Genomic DNA, 14,978 nt, shown 5'->3' on the forward strand with positions numbered 1-14,978 from the left:
GTGTTTCTTCTAAGTGTGTTTTTTAAACATAAACATATGAGTCTTAGTGTAAACCAATGGTGTCTTATTGTCAGATCTTTTCCATATTATGTTAGCTTTATTATCTCTGGAATGAAACCAAGTCAAAAGCAAACTTTCCAGCCCCTAGGCTAGGTTACCCCAAGGAACTGACATTTTTGGGAAGTTTGTTATTCTATTCAGGGTTACTTCATTCTAGTTCACTAAAATAATATGACAAATTTTAATGTAACAAAGAGGTTAATAGCAAACAGCCTCTGAAGCTTATATTGCAAAGTGGTTTCCTTTCTTTTTTTGTATGATGTGCTAAAGGCACTCGTTACACACCAGCTTATGACTCCTTTGTGTTTCTTTCATTTATAGTGGTTGACAATCAAAGCAAGAGAAATACCTGACTACATAGGAATTGGATTGATCACACTTCAGTACATATGTGGCAATCCTTTGGAATTTCATTGTCTACGCAAACTTAAAATAATGCAAGCGATGAAAGAGTAGCAACAACTTATATGCTAAGAAATGTTTCATAACATCAATACTTTGTCAATTATTCTTGCTTTTAGAAAATATAAGTGCCATATGAGTTGTGTAAATTAATGCAGAGCACCATTACAACTCTCCAACTGCTTTTTAATTTTTTTTTTTTTCAGTAAATCAACACATGCAAGTCATTCTTGCTGTCTTTGTTCCTGTAGAAGGAAGGCTGTGTGAGCAAGAAGTGTTCCTTGGAATATGTGGCTATTTGCTTTCTGTGAACAATAAGGTTTCTAAATAGCAGTTTTTTATTTCTATAGGAAAGACAAAGAATAAAACTCAATGAGAAACCTAAAGTCAAATGTTACCCTGGCATTCAATAGACAGTTCTGAATTCTACCATTTAGAAATTAAATGGAACAACTGGTAAACAATCAAAACACTCTCCAGCACGAATGAGAATTTCTCTGTGGTGGGTACAGATTCTTTGTTTGATGGGAACAATTTTATTCCCGAGTTCTGGGAGATCTTTACTTAAAAAGATGGATTGCATATATGTTTATAGGTACAGCAATCATAAAAAGAGGAAATGGATGTAAAATTGTTCCTATTAGGTATTTAAAATTGAAAATGATGACACTTACAAATACCATGGGACATAAAATAAAATGATATAAGTATGAAATGCATTTCATTAAGGTGCATTTTAAATGGTTTCGTTCGTTGTGCCTATAGCAAAGAGATTTTATTGTCAGTAAATGCATATATTTGTATTTGTACACACATAAGTGAACATAACGTGAATTTATGTGACACAAAACTGTAGGTCTAGGGTTGTGGCTGTGCAAACATCTCACTTGATGCAGGGTTTGCCATGGAAGATAGGCTGACCTCTTCTAGCAGTCCTGCGTTAGCACTGCTAATGAGTGATGCCCATTTTTGTGTTCAAGGGGATGCTGTGAGCATGCCACTGCTCAGCCCATCTCAGTCCATCTACTGCCCTTGCAGCATACTCTACCAAACATCTTACTAACCAGTGCATAGCAAAAAATGACTGCAACAATCTAACGGAACTACTGCTTTCAGCTAAAGATGTAGTTCTGTCAGTAAAACAACTGGTGTTGCTGAAGCTCCTATAAGATAAAAATATATTCTATGTTCATGTATTTTCTAATGATAATAAACCTCTTATAAGCACTTCTATAGATTTTTAGGTAGCTCTGGCTGTGGGTAGAGTTCCCCTTCTCCTTCTTTTCTTCCTTCCCTGCCCAAAGTTGCTAAGACGGTAAAATGTTCCTTGGGAACTTTATCTCATGGCCGTGGCTGCAGAAGGTTGCTGGAAACTCCATGTTTCTCATCCACTTTCTCAATGGGCAGGACTGTCCCTGCTCTGCAAGCATCTACCATTCTCAGTTCCTGAGACTGCTGATCTCAAATGCTTAGCATTACTACTGTGGGGAAAGAACAAGTATTAGCTCTTGGGAAGGAGGGAGCGGATGTGTTCTTTGCTTCTGGTGCAGTGTTCTTCCAGCTAGAAGAGAAGGAAACCTATGCAGACACCAGAGGAGTGGAAGGAGAGAGATCTTGCAAGGGCAGTTGGTACAGAGACAGAACACAGGCTAGAAGTCATGGATTCTGCAGTAGACTTTGACCTCATCTACAGTATGTGCTACTGCTACAGCATTATTTTATTGCCCATCATGAGTTTCTTTCATAAGTGGTTTAAAAACTAAAGGAAATGTGTTTTGTGGAAAACACTGTTATTGTTTGAACCGCAATGAAAACTGTCTTCCAAATTTGCTCCAAAGTAGAAATTATAAAGATCTTGTTTTGGAAAAAGATAAAGTTGTTTTTAATTTTTATAGTTACATTTCGTAATGTCTCATTAAAGTAGACCACATTTTCTTGGAACATTTCAGAACCTCAGAAAAAAGCACAGTGAAATTCTGCATTTCAAGTTACGACAGTCATTGAATATTAATAAAAATATCTGATTTTATGGATCCATCTGCTTCTATTGTGATGGTGTGACATGTCAGACAAAATAAGAAGATGAGCACCTGGTGAACTAATTTAGTGAACAGCTGTTTTCAAGAAGTTGTCTTAACTTGTTGATGTGCTACTGAGCAGCAATGCTAGGAGGTGGGACTGCAGTTGGGAACTGATGCCTTCTATTTGTGATCCCCCCACTCGTGGCAGTCAAGATATGACTTGTACTCTTCTTTCTTCTCACTGCCTGAATTTTGCACCATTTACTATATTGGGTGAGAGCTTCAATGGCATGTCCTCACTCCAACCTATCATAAAACCTGGTGGTAGGGAAGTAGAGTTTAAATCTCCATGAACTGAGGACAGAATACTTATGTTCAACATCACTTGCCACTCAGAATAAGCTCTAGGTCTGACCTAATGGTCACTCTCCATTATCCTGGTTGCATTCTATTGTTTTCTTGCTCCCAGCAGCGACTACCGCCATGGCTTTGTTTTGGTTTCTTGGAGTGAATTGATCGTGTTTGCAAAACCACCTCATGAAGGATCTACTTCCAAAAAAAGAGCTGAGCACTTTTCAACTGCTAGAAATAGATCAAATTGGTCTGTCTCTGGAAATTTTAGGTGAGCAGCTGAAGTCCTCACATTCCCTCAGACAGCACGTCGTGACAGAAGAGGTACCCAGGACAGTCTGGATGACACAAAGCTCATCTTGCAGAGAAACCTGATGAGACTCTGTCTGTGATTTCCTTTGCCAATGTGCCATAAATAAGGAAACGAGAAAAATATTGTGATAAAATGCAAACGAGCAGCAACAAGCTAATAAAAACAATTTTCTGCTGAACTAGCTCTTTCTTATTCCAAGCATTAATTCTAGTCGAATAAAATCTTACAAATTTATGTATTTAAGAATAGCAGTACTGTAGTGTTACAGCAACCTCCTTGTAGACGATGGAGAATGTTATCTGATGAAAAACTCAGGCACAGGACTGAAGAATATTTCCTTTGGGAAACAGTTTAATTAGAGAAGAAAAAGAATATATTTTCATGAAGATTTGATCTTATCTTACTTGTTTATTTCTTTTTGCCTTCAATGGCAGCCATTTACCTTTAACTGTCAGGAAAATGTTATTGAGTTTTATCCCTGACAAGCGTATTTCACTTTCCCCTAGTCTCTTTTAATCAACTTAGAAACTTTGCTTTCTCTTGAATTACTGAAAAATGTGGCTGCTTACTGACCTTTGGATTTTAAATATCTTTGTAAACCTTTCCATAGCAGAGTATTGAGAATTAATTAATATTAATTGATACTGCAATTCATATTTTTGGCTTCCAAAGCATATGATGATAACTTGAATTCCACTGAGGACACAGGGCAATTAAAAGAATATCCAAAAAATCTGCTCAAGAATGCTTGGCATATCAATCACCATTTAAATGATTTAATGTGTTTCAAATTGTATATGTGAGAGAGAAACTTTTGCTTTTTAACAACATTGCAAGAGTGAAACTGCTTTAAGGCAGCAAATTACTACATAAAGAGGAATTACTGCAATATTTCCAAATGTCTAGCATAATTGAAAGTAGATACTATTCACCTATTCTAGTTCATAAAGTGTTCATAATACTTAAAACAAAACAAACAAACAAAAAAGGATGAATAATTGAACAATTAATGATAACAATGAATAATGAACAACTATTTTTGAAAGCACATGAATCGACGAAATCATGACATTATAATTTACACTATAACTTGTATTTTTTTTAATTGCTGGAGCTACTCATAGGAAGAAAAAATGCTTGAAGAACATAATCATGAATAAATCAAGCTCTAACTTGATTCAAAAGTAGTTACAAAAAATGTTTGTCCAAGAAGAATGTACACTTCTGTTTTCTGAGAAAGGGATCTAGTTTTTGTACTTAGTCCATACTTGTTTCAAGAAACTCACCAGATTCTTTCATTTGTTTCTTTTGTTTTTAGTTTGCAGTACTCTAACATGCAAATGTCAACTTAATTCATCTTTACTGTGAGCAGGTCAAGATTGGTGATCTCAACTCTCGGCGTGAGGTTTGCACGTGGAGTTGTATGTCCAGTTGTGAGCCCCAAAGCCATAGATGCACTGGAGAGAGTCCAGGGAAGGGCTACTAAGTGATGAAGGAGCACCCCTCCTGTGAGGAGGGGCTGAGAGATCTGGGACTGCTCAGCCTGGGAAAGAGGAGGCTCAGGGGGATCTCATCCATGTCCATAAATACCTGAAGACAGGATGAAAACTGGATGAAGTCAGGCTCTTGTCAATGCTGCCCAGTGCCAGGACAAGAGGCAGTGGGCGCAGGTTGGAACACAGGAGGTTCCCTTTGAACACCAGGAAGCACTTCTGTGCTGTGCGGCTAATGGAGCACTGGCACAGGTTGCCCAGAGAGGCTGTGGGGTCTCCTCCTTGGAGATCTTCATAAGCCACTTGACATGACCCTGGGCACTCTGCTCGGGGTTTCCCTGCTGGAGCAGGGGCTGGAACATATGGACCCAGAAGTCCCTGCCAACCTTGGTCAGTCCGTGAATCTGAAATCAATATCTATCAAAATCTACCCTATACTAAATTCAGTTTTGGCTCACTTGCCTTTTGATGCAGTTATGTGTCCCCTTTTCTGGGGATTTTTCTTTTCAACAGCCTTTTTTGATGATCTCAGTGACTTCTTACACTTTTCCTAAGTAAGGGAAATGAGGGAAGTGAGTTTGGTTACAGCCCTTGGATGCAGTGAGGTTTCACATAATCCGCAGTGACAGTGTTCTCAGAGGGAAGCCTTTGGAAAACACATTCTGGGCTTCTCATACAGAAAGGTGACTGCAGCAATGTTTCAGAGGCAGCATGTAAATAGGGAAAACGAGAACACTGCGGTAATAAAACATGACTGGCGAGTACAGAACAGTTGTGGAAATAGTTAATGTACTGAGTAGGTGTGACTGCCATGCAAATGTACTTCTCAGCCATGGAACTGGTCTCACATAACATCTGCCCTAACCCTTCATGATGCTGCTGGGTTCTTTAGTTTAAGTACTTTCTCCAAAAACACTGTTTAATTAATTTGCAAGGGCCTGTATAATGCTTGTGGCTCCAGAGGAATTAAGAAAATTAACTGCAATGTAATTCCTTATTATACAATGAGGAGACCTTCTGCTTCTCCCAAAGGGATGTCTTGCAAGAAAGCCCAAAGTAGTTAGAGATAACAAAGATCCATCCTAACTTTTCATCTAGATACACTGAAAAAGTATGGCATGGTCTGAAAAAAAACTTACATAGTTACATACATATCTATCTGTGTAAACAATTCATAAACCTCTAGATTTCCAGTGACACTTAAACATGCTATTAAACTTTAAGTGCTTTCAAAATGAAAGCTCCCAAGCCAGCAGCATTTTGTGTCAGGATCTGTCACGTATTGGCTGCCTCTATAAATCTGTCTCTGCCTATGTGGAGTAGTGAGGGGAGAACAAGGAGAAGTGCTGGCCATGTTTTGTTCCCACTTAAACTGGCATAATTCCATGAACTTCAGTAATGTTGCTTCTCATTTACTCCTGTGGAAGACTTTGATTCAACAAAGCGCTTACATATGTGCTGAAAGTCCTCACTGAGCAACAAAATCCCGTTACTGAACTGTAAGCAAAGTCAAACAGGACCTCACTGTATCTGCTTGGGTGTTTTGAAGTTAAATGTGCACTTTAAGTCTTTAATGGATAAAAGCCTAACTGAATGTAAGAGGGGATTCTGTTCTATCCCCTATAATCTCCTCTATAACATTCATAATCTTTTTTTTCTCTAAACTATCCTGCCCAATCTTGTTTATCTTGTCTTAGCTCTAAATGCAGTGAGATCCACAGAAGGCTCCAAGTGCCGTCAGGCTTCATAACACTGAGCAGAGGTTGGGGATACTCTTAACTTGGTGAGATTGGCTCTTTATGTTGTTGTCTGAAGCAGGGAATGTGAGTTACATCCTTTTGTGAACAAACGTTAGATTTGCGGTGCCAAGGAAGAATATTTAGTATTACTTTTGCATAAGTCGTTGAATTCTGGAGTAAAAAAATTGTGGAAAAAAAGAATTGTGACAATCATGGGATCATCCTTGAGAAAGTTCAAGAGGGTTTTAAGCAAAAGAGTGAAAAATGCTGTGTTCAACATTAAATTGAAAAATGAAAATTCAGACATAGCAATTGTGACTCACGTAACTGATAACTTAATATGGAACAAATGGTGAAGTGGGACAGAGGCAGGTCCCTTGCCATTGCCACGTGACTAATTTCTGGAAGATGTGTTTGGACTGAAAGACCTGTTCTGAAGCTGAATCATTTAAGAGTTCTCTAGGTACTCTGCAGGCATTACACAGACCTTTTCATAAAACAATAGAGTGCTAACATTTAACAAGTTCTTATTTCCCCCTTAGTCTCCTTGGAAAGCTGTTCCAGAGTTTTTCTTCTGGTTTCCAGGCTAAATTTACTAATCACTGCATGAGTATTTACTCATATGCTGGTATTTCCTTTTATTTAAAGAGTGGTAGAGTGCTTTTCCTCATTAGTGTTTACTCTTCTACTGCCAGTTGTAGTTGCTTCATCTGAATGAACCCCATACCGCCTTTTTTCTCCAGGCTAAGCAGCTGAGCAGGTGAAGATGTAAGCATGGCAACCTCAGTGCTTCTGCCCTGGATCTGTACTGTCCTGGCACAACCCAAACATCATTTATGTGGTGGTGGTTTGGCTTTTTTTCATTTGTTTTGTTTATTTTCTGGTGTTGTTCTAAACTTCCCACTACATGTGGGCATTTGGAGATATCTGTCCCTGGCAGTAGCATGTATCATGCTTCAGATTCTCTGTCTGTACAGGCAAGATTCATCTTGAAGGCAGCCTAAAGGCATCTTTCAGAAGGCAAACTTTAGGAGCCATTGAAGATAAAGAGGGGAGAAACATCTGAATCGCCCTCTTCTGCATTCCCATCTGAATTTCTTTCTCAAATATGGAAACAGCAATGAACTTCTGTGGAAGAAGTTTAACTTACTGATTTGAGCAAGTTTTACACACGCAAACCTGACTTCAGATTAAGTAAGAACAACACAGCTGGCCAAGGCACTTTTACAAGAGTAGTCTGAGGTGTGACAAGGTGAAGAGTCAAAGAATGAGCTCTAGCTCAGGAGGGATCACCTCACTGTATTAAAAGTGCTCTTCCGATTTTACTCTTTGGATCACAGCTAAAAGTCAGCTTTAGTCCTAGGAGCTCTTTGTTAGACCCATGCCCTCCTTTGCCCTTGCTGTTCTGATGTTTTCCTGCCTTGCTAACTTTGCAGTAAGACTGCAAACACCAGTTTGGCAGAGTAAATGCAGAAGAATGAAGCTATCTCTCCGATCTGCAGTTTTGATGCTTTTAACTTTACACTATTATGATGAAAAAGATTTTCCAAGAATTGGGCAATTACGAATGTTTAGTCAACACTGATATTTATGATACTTGCCGAAGTATGTTGTTATATTTTGTACTGTAGCTTTTAGGAGTCTCTGTAAACTATGCTCTGTAAACTGTAAGAGCTGCAGTTTGTACTGTAATCGTTTAAAGTTTTTTCAGTTAACCAGGTCTGATGTGTTCTCAATGAGCCCCCCGGAAAATTTGGAGGCTGCAGATTATTTGGCAGTCACTTTTCTGTCTTGGCACAGAATTAGGGTGCCTGGCACAATGTTAGCATGCACTATGTCACCTTGGATGCAAGCTACAGAGATGTAAGAGAATGTTTTATTTCTTGTCTTAAATATTGGTAGGCACTCTTAACCAGATTCCCCCTTCCACTTGAGAAGTGACTGTGCTGATGTGAAGCACTTCTTGCCCAGTCTTTACTTCATGGACTGTTCAAAGACTTGGTTATTAATAATTCTATTAAATCTCTGGCCTCTCTTTGAAGGATATCACATATTTATTCGGTGCATATCACACGGGATTGTTATTTGGTGCTGATGTGTTACTGTGATCATTCAGAAACAATTTTTCCACACCAACTCTGTTCAATAGCTTTTATTTGTGGTCTGGAAGCATTAGTGCAAAGCTGTAGCTAAATTGGCAGATGCAGTATCTTGACATATAAGCAGAACAGTATCCTGTAAAGTATTAAGATACAAATAATCCGCCATGTAATATTAGCAAGACTGGTTTTGAATTATTAAATAAAAAAGCCTTTTCCTTTTAGAAAGGAGGATGAAATGTCTTATGAAAGATCTACAGCTCTGGAAATCCTGCCCCAGACAGAAGAACTGAATTCTTGATCTATTTGGTTAACCAGGAAACAGTTAAAAATGAGACAAGAAAATGTTCTGTAAAACTGAAGAGAAAAATGATTTTGGAGGGTAGATTAGTTTCATTGTAATAGCAAAATATGTGATAATGCTAGTGCTCCCATCATGGTTTTAGTCCTGTTGGGTCTAAAAATGCAGCGTATTCAGAAGGAACACAAAGAATAGTTAATAAAGGAATAATTTAGCTTTATACGTTGTGTTTATATTGTTCTTGGAGCATTTTAAAATAAGGCTGGCTATTTTTCCAAAAAGAACAGCCTAACTTGAAGTTAGTCTGTCAAATACAGAAATAACCTCTAGAATGCCTGTTTGGGGAAATATAATTATTCTGTTCACCTCTAAAATCAATGTAAGACATGTTTTTAACCGCTGCGCTGTTCTCAGACCTGATTCCCACTCATAATGAAGTCAAGGAAAGGTGCATAAATTCTGTATGGTGGATTGATCCTAAAGCCTTCGACCAGGCACAAGATGCTGTGTTTATTATCCCTAGTTATGTGGTTCAGTTCTGTAACAAGTGTTCAAGAAGGTCTTTCAAGCAGTTGGAAAAATAAATACAACTGACATTTCTCTTAAATTGTTATGGAATGCACTCCAGCTGTATTTTTTATACACATTTTCCCCATGTGCTACGTGCTTGCATTCTTTCATGATGAACGATGTTGCTGTGTGTTGGAGTTGTCATGCTATCTTTCTTGTTTGGATCAGGAATGCGTAGGAGGTCATCTGAGGACAAAATACCGTGGACCTCCTGTCATATTTTTCAACTTCATGCTCGTAGCATGGAGCTGAACAGTGGCTGAGTGGCTTGGTTTGGGAGAGATTTTCAGTTGAAGTAAAATATAGCCTGTCTTGTTGCTGCTTTTGCTGTGTCTACGAGAGTCAAGGATCAGGTCTCTATCTAATGTTGTTTGATTCCTAGTTTCAGGTCTTCATGCACAGATTTGGGTTTCTGACAGGTAAGGCAAAGCAGGGCCAGGGCCATGCCGAACGCTCTGACACACCACAGCAGCAGTGAATAATGCATTGCCATGAATCACTGTGGCTTCACTGAAACTAATCAACCTGCCCTCTAGCCAGATCTGGGAGAGTGTTTCACACAAAGGAGGCCTCCGAATCAGGCAGGGAGCATACGAGACAGAAAGTTGATCTTGGGGTATGTAGCAAATGTAAATATCTAGTTTCAAAATAGGAAAGAAATGACACAATGAGTAGTGCCATAAAAACCATACGTCATCGCACAGTATATTACTCAAATGGCACAGATCTTAATAGTCACATGCATTTTGACTGCTATTTTACACTTTTTTTTTGTTACTACGCAATGAGAAGAAAATCAAACAGCATGTTGCTTAATTAGAAAGTTTCTAAGAAATACAAGAAGTTTATTTATGTCTGTTTCTGTCCTCCTCTGTGATTTCAGTTTTCTAGTCAAGATTTTGAATTTTGAAATTTGCTCAGTATTTTGTCTTCCAGTGGAAAAGAAAGCAGAACTAGCATCCTCAGTCTCCTTTATTCTCAATGATCATCTCCCTTCCCCAGATGTGTGCTGTTGCCATTTGGCCAGCCTCCCTTTCTCCTCTCCCCCTTGCATTTCTGACTGCACAGTGGCTTACTTGGTGGTTGCTTCGTTCCTTGATCCTGGTGAAGCACAGTGATTAAGAAACCTCCCTGAGATGGAAATGCAATGGCTTCAGTGTATTAAGAAGGGCCCAGCTCTCCTGCTGTTGGGCAATTGCTTTAATCACTCAGCTGTTGTGCTGAAACTGCATTTTTCCTGTTCTCTGTAACAAAACCAGTAAAACATTTCCTTCTCTTCCCACCAGCCCAGTGTTGAGGATAAATACTGGACGTAGTGGATCAGCACCCTTTGGGATGTGGGCAGAATTTAAGGGCCTGACAAAATCTAGGCTGCAACAGAGCCAATTATTGCCCCAGTTGGCTCCCCAGACTTGGAGGACACAGCGTTGTTCTCACAATATGGGCAGCCACTGCAGGATCTTGCAGGATGACCACTGCACGCTGACACAGAGACACCTAGAAGTTCAGGTGATTAGATTCTGGATCACTCTCACATACTCGAGGAAAATTTATGTATCGAAAGTCTCTTAAGCTTTTAATATTAGAAACATAACACTTATGCGAAACAGTGTACAGCACCTGAATAAGCTCTGGAAGAATAGAATTGTGTGTTGCAGATGTTTGGAAGCAGACTTGGAACGCAGATGTGATGTCAGGGGACTGCTCCTGAAGTAAAAATAAGCTTACAAGAAAAAACACATGCTCAGTTCTTAAGAGGGATGGCCTGTCTTGACAGTGGTCTCTCCAACTGGTAGGACAAAAAAGAAGTTAATTGTAACTGGAGAAACAATGTTCAGAAAGGCAAGAAGAGATGAGCTGGTGCTCAAGTGATGTTTAAGAGCCATAAAACTTCTCAAGTCATTCAATTTAACTACCATCTATAGCCATTTCTGAGTATTCCTACTAAGAAGTTTAAAACACATATATCTGTGATGGTTTAAACAGAGAATGAAGACAGAAAATTTGCTGGGAAGGAGTGTTGATTCAGCCACTTGCAAACTCAGCCTTTTCTATGGAGGACAAACAAAGTTGTGCTGAGGTCTGACACTCATCTCTGCCAACCTTTACCTGGGATACTGATTAAAACGCTTGGATGTTTGCAGGGAGAAAGAGAAGGAAATGTTTTCATAGAATTATAGAATCAAAGACAAAAAGACATTCCTTGCTCTGTACATAGGAATGATGTAGGATTCAGTATCGACAAAAGCATGAGTCACATATTCCACATGCAGTATGGAGCTTATAAGTGGGCAGTGAAGTACAGTTACTGGAGCATGAGTCATCAGCTTCATGTGAGTGGGCAGTCAAACCCTGCATAAGCTGATTTTTCAGAGACATTTCTAAGAGTATTTTCAAGTATAGTACATGGCAGGCATGTCCAACTCACAGCCTGTATGCAGCCCAGCACAGCTTGCCATGCAGCCTGCTCCTGCCCCGCGCCATTGTGGAGGCAGCATGCATATACCAGCAATGATCAAACACTGATGTGCTACCAACCCGACCTGGGCTGAAACCAGGACAAGGAGAGGAAAGAGTGCAGTGCTAACTCAAGTTATGGAAAATAATTTCATGCATTTTGATTCAGTTTGATTTCAGTTGGCATAAATACATGACCTGCAAATTTCCAAGTGGAATTTATAGAGTTGCAATCAGACATTCAACTCAAAAATCTGATCATGTCTCCCTACAGGGCTTTCAAAAGACCTATCTTAACAGAGAGAAATATTCCTCACTTCACAATCACACTTTATTCATGCCAGTATTTCATTACATTTTGTGGCTGCGTGACAGATGGCAATAGAGGGGCAATCTGACAGAATGGCATCTGACATGGAAGTACATATGAAGCAAAGGTATGTCACTGAATTCCTCCATACAGAACAGATGGCACTCATTGATATTCATCAATGCTTGCTGAATGTTTATGGAGACCAAACAGTAGATGTGAGCACAATGAGGCAGTGCATGGTGTGTTTCAGCACTGGCAACAGCGACAGTGGGTCACCTCCACTGGTGCAGGCTTTTATGAGGACAGCATACAGGCTCCTGTTCATTGCTAATGAAAATGCAGAACTAATGGTGATAACTATGTTGAAAAAGGTGTTTTATAGCTGAGAATTTACTCTATCAGTGTTACTGTGTTTATTCTATCTGTTTCTGTGTAAACGAACAAGAGGCATTACTTTTGGAGCGACCTACATATATGCAGCCCAAGACAATTCCTCTTCACTCAGTGTGGCCCAGACAAGCCAAAAGTTTGGACACCCATGGTATATGGCACAGGCAAACTATTTTGGTTTTGTTTGCACTTGCTGTGGCATGCACTTTAGTCAAGGCCCCATGTTATTAGGCATGAAACATCCTACAAGTTTTATTTTCTGTCATTCTGGCTTTGATGTACTTGTCTAGGAAAGTTGCATCACCTTGTTCTCTGTAAGCAACTTCCATGTCTTTTACATTCCAATAGAAAAATGGAAGTGAATGGAAATAGCAAACAAGATACGTAAGCTAGTGTTTCTTCTGTGGTTAGAGCTGCTTTGGCATCAAACTATGGTTCTGATGAGTTTTAAATTTCAAACTATGAATTTTCCTTTTCACCAACTCTCCTTTTAATGTTATTTGATGATAAAAAATAACTGCACCCCTCTGTCTCGCTGATCCAAAACTTCACTTGCAGCTGTGGGAATCCAGCTATTTTCTAAGACAACTAAAATACTCCATCTAAGCTTCACAAGAGCTATGTCCTATTCAGTCCTTAAACTTAGGGCTTCATATGGGCCAGCCACTCCGTCCATCTTTAAAGGGACTGGAAAGAAAGATGGGGCTTAGCTTTCTCTCAGTTTTCTCTGGACCTTAGGTGTTAGAATACAATTTTGCCCGCATGTGGACAGTGACAGGACAAGGGGGAATGGTTTTAAACTAAGACAGGGGAGGTTTAGGTTAGATATTAGGAGGAAGTTTTTCACACAGAGGGTGGTGACACACTGGAACAGATTGCCCAAGGAGGTTGTGGATGCCCCATCCCTGGAGGCATTCAACGCCAGGCTGGATGTGGCTCTGGGCAGTCTGGTCTGGTGGTTGGTGACCCCGCACATAGCAGGGGGGTTGAAACTAGGTGGATCATTGTGGTCCTTTTCAACCCAGGCTATTCTATGATTCTTTGATTCTACGTGGATCATAAGGAACAGGCAACATGGGCACTTACCCAGTTTTAAGAGGAAGATAACCAGCTCAAGTTGGACATGAGAACTCTTTGGGCTGCTACTCAGACTTAACATCCCCTGAAGAAACAGCCTTGCTGCAGGTGTCTCAAAGAGCAGCCTGAGCACCACGATACCTGCTGTAGAAAGGAAGATATCCCAGTGAGGAGGTTGCATTTAAAAGCTGCTTTTTTCAAGTTTTAGTGTAAATGTCAGTACCAAGAGCAACCCTCATCCTACAAAAAACTAGGCCAAACCAAAACATGAAGTCCACCGCAGAAAGCACACTGGTTGCAAGGTAGAGCAGTCATAACCTGAGACATTCCAGATGTGGAGCTGCCCTGGGTACTCCTCCCTGGGGCCGGATCACGCCCCATCCCTGTAAGTGCTCAAAGCCAGGGTCGATGGGGCTCTGGGCAACCCGGTCTAGTGGGAAGTGTCCCTATCCATGGCATGAGGACCACCTCTTAACTCTTAGGGACACCTGAAGGAGCAGGGTCAAACTCACAGCAGCCAATCTACCCCTTCCCGTTTCCAAGCACCCCATGCACAGCCCGTTCCTCAGGCAGCCTCTTTGTTTTCCCTCTACTCGCGCTGCACTTGCACTCTGCACCGCTCCCCCACGTTTTGGGGCTCTAAGGCAGGGAGCACACCACGACGCTTTTCCAGGTGTGGGGGGGGAAGACGAGGAGCCCGCCGGGTAAGGGCAAGGCAGGGCAGGACCGAGCCTCAGCGCTCCGGCCCCGTTCCGCCGGTCGGAGATGAGGCCCTGGGGACCCCGAACCCGCCCGGGCACGGTCGCTGCGGCACTCCGCTTGGGACAAAGCGCCGGGGCCCCACGGGGAGCTCAGCGAGGCCCGTCCGGAGCGCACGCCCCGGCGGCCGGAAGACAGGGCGGGGGGTGAGGGGTGGGGAGAGGGGAGGACCGGCCCAGCCCGGCTGAAAAGGAGGGCTCGCTCGCCCGTCGCCCCCACCACCGGCACCCCGCGAGCCCCGCCGGCGTTGCTTGGGGTGGGGGCGGCGGGCAGAGCACCATGGCTGTGTCGTGGAGGAACTGGCTGGCCAACGAGGGGAGCAAGCACCTCTTTCTGGTAGGGCGCTGCCTCGGGGTTGGGGACGGGGGCGCGCAGCCCAGCGCTGAGGGGCGCCGCTTCCCGCCCGCGCGTGAGGTGGACCCGGAGCCGGGTGGGCGGGCGCAGGGCGCTGTGTGTCCCGGCGCGGGCAGCGTCTGCTCTTTGTTAGCCCTTTTGGGCAAAGTCTGGGGGAGAAAGGGGTCCACAGGTCCTGCTCCTCCTGCCTTTGTCTCCGTTTTTGTGCTTTGCTGGCTCCCAGGAGCCCTCACGCAAAAAACTTTACTTTTCTGTTTTCAGTGTCATTGAAAACGTCTC

The 14,978-nt window shown here is 41.6% G+C and overlaps 1 protein-coding gene and 1 long non-coding RNA gene across 4 annotated transcripts in view; one reads left to right on the top strand and one right to left on the bottom strand.

Annotated features, from left to right (window-relative positions):
- Window positions 1-14,978, top strand: part of NOX4 (NADPH oxidase 4) — a 135,704-nt gene that overhangs the window by 6,675 nt on the left and 114,051 nt on the right. The window contains exon 1 of one of the 3 annotated variants that reach the window (NM_001101829.3): window positions 14,514-14,681. The exons of 1 other annotated variant lie outside the window; for it this stretch is intronic. In NM_001101829.3, coding sequence (NP_001095299.3) covers window positions 14,625-14,681 — 57 coding nt within the window. In that variant the 5' untranslated portion in view covers window positions 14,514-14,624. Of the gene's footprint in view, window positions 1-14,513; window positions 14,682-14,978 lie in introns of those variants that run through there. One more of the 3 variants, XM_015280045.4, reaches the window with a different exon arrangement.
- LOC121107449 lies at window positions 668-14,752 on the bottom strand. The gene is made up of 3 exons (XR_005841617.2): window positions 14,673-14,752; window positions 13,596-13,730; window positions 668-3,230 (listed from the first exon to the last, which is right to left on the bottom strand). It is a non-coding gene; the product is annotated as an uncharacterized LOC121107449 (long non-coding RNA).

Source organism: Gallus gallus, chromosome 1 (assembly GCF_016699485.2).
Source record: "Gallus gallus isolate bGalGal1 chromosome 1, bGalGal1.mat.broiler.GRCg7b, whole genome shotgun sequence".
Classification (NCBI taxonomy): Eukaryota; Metazoa; Chordata; class Aves; order Galliformes; family Phasianidae; genus Gallus; species Gallus gallus.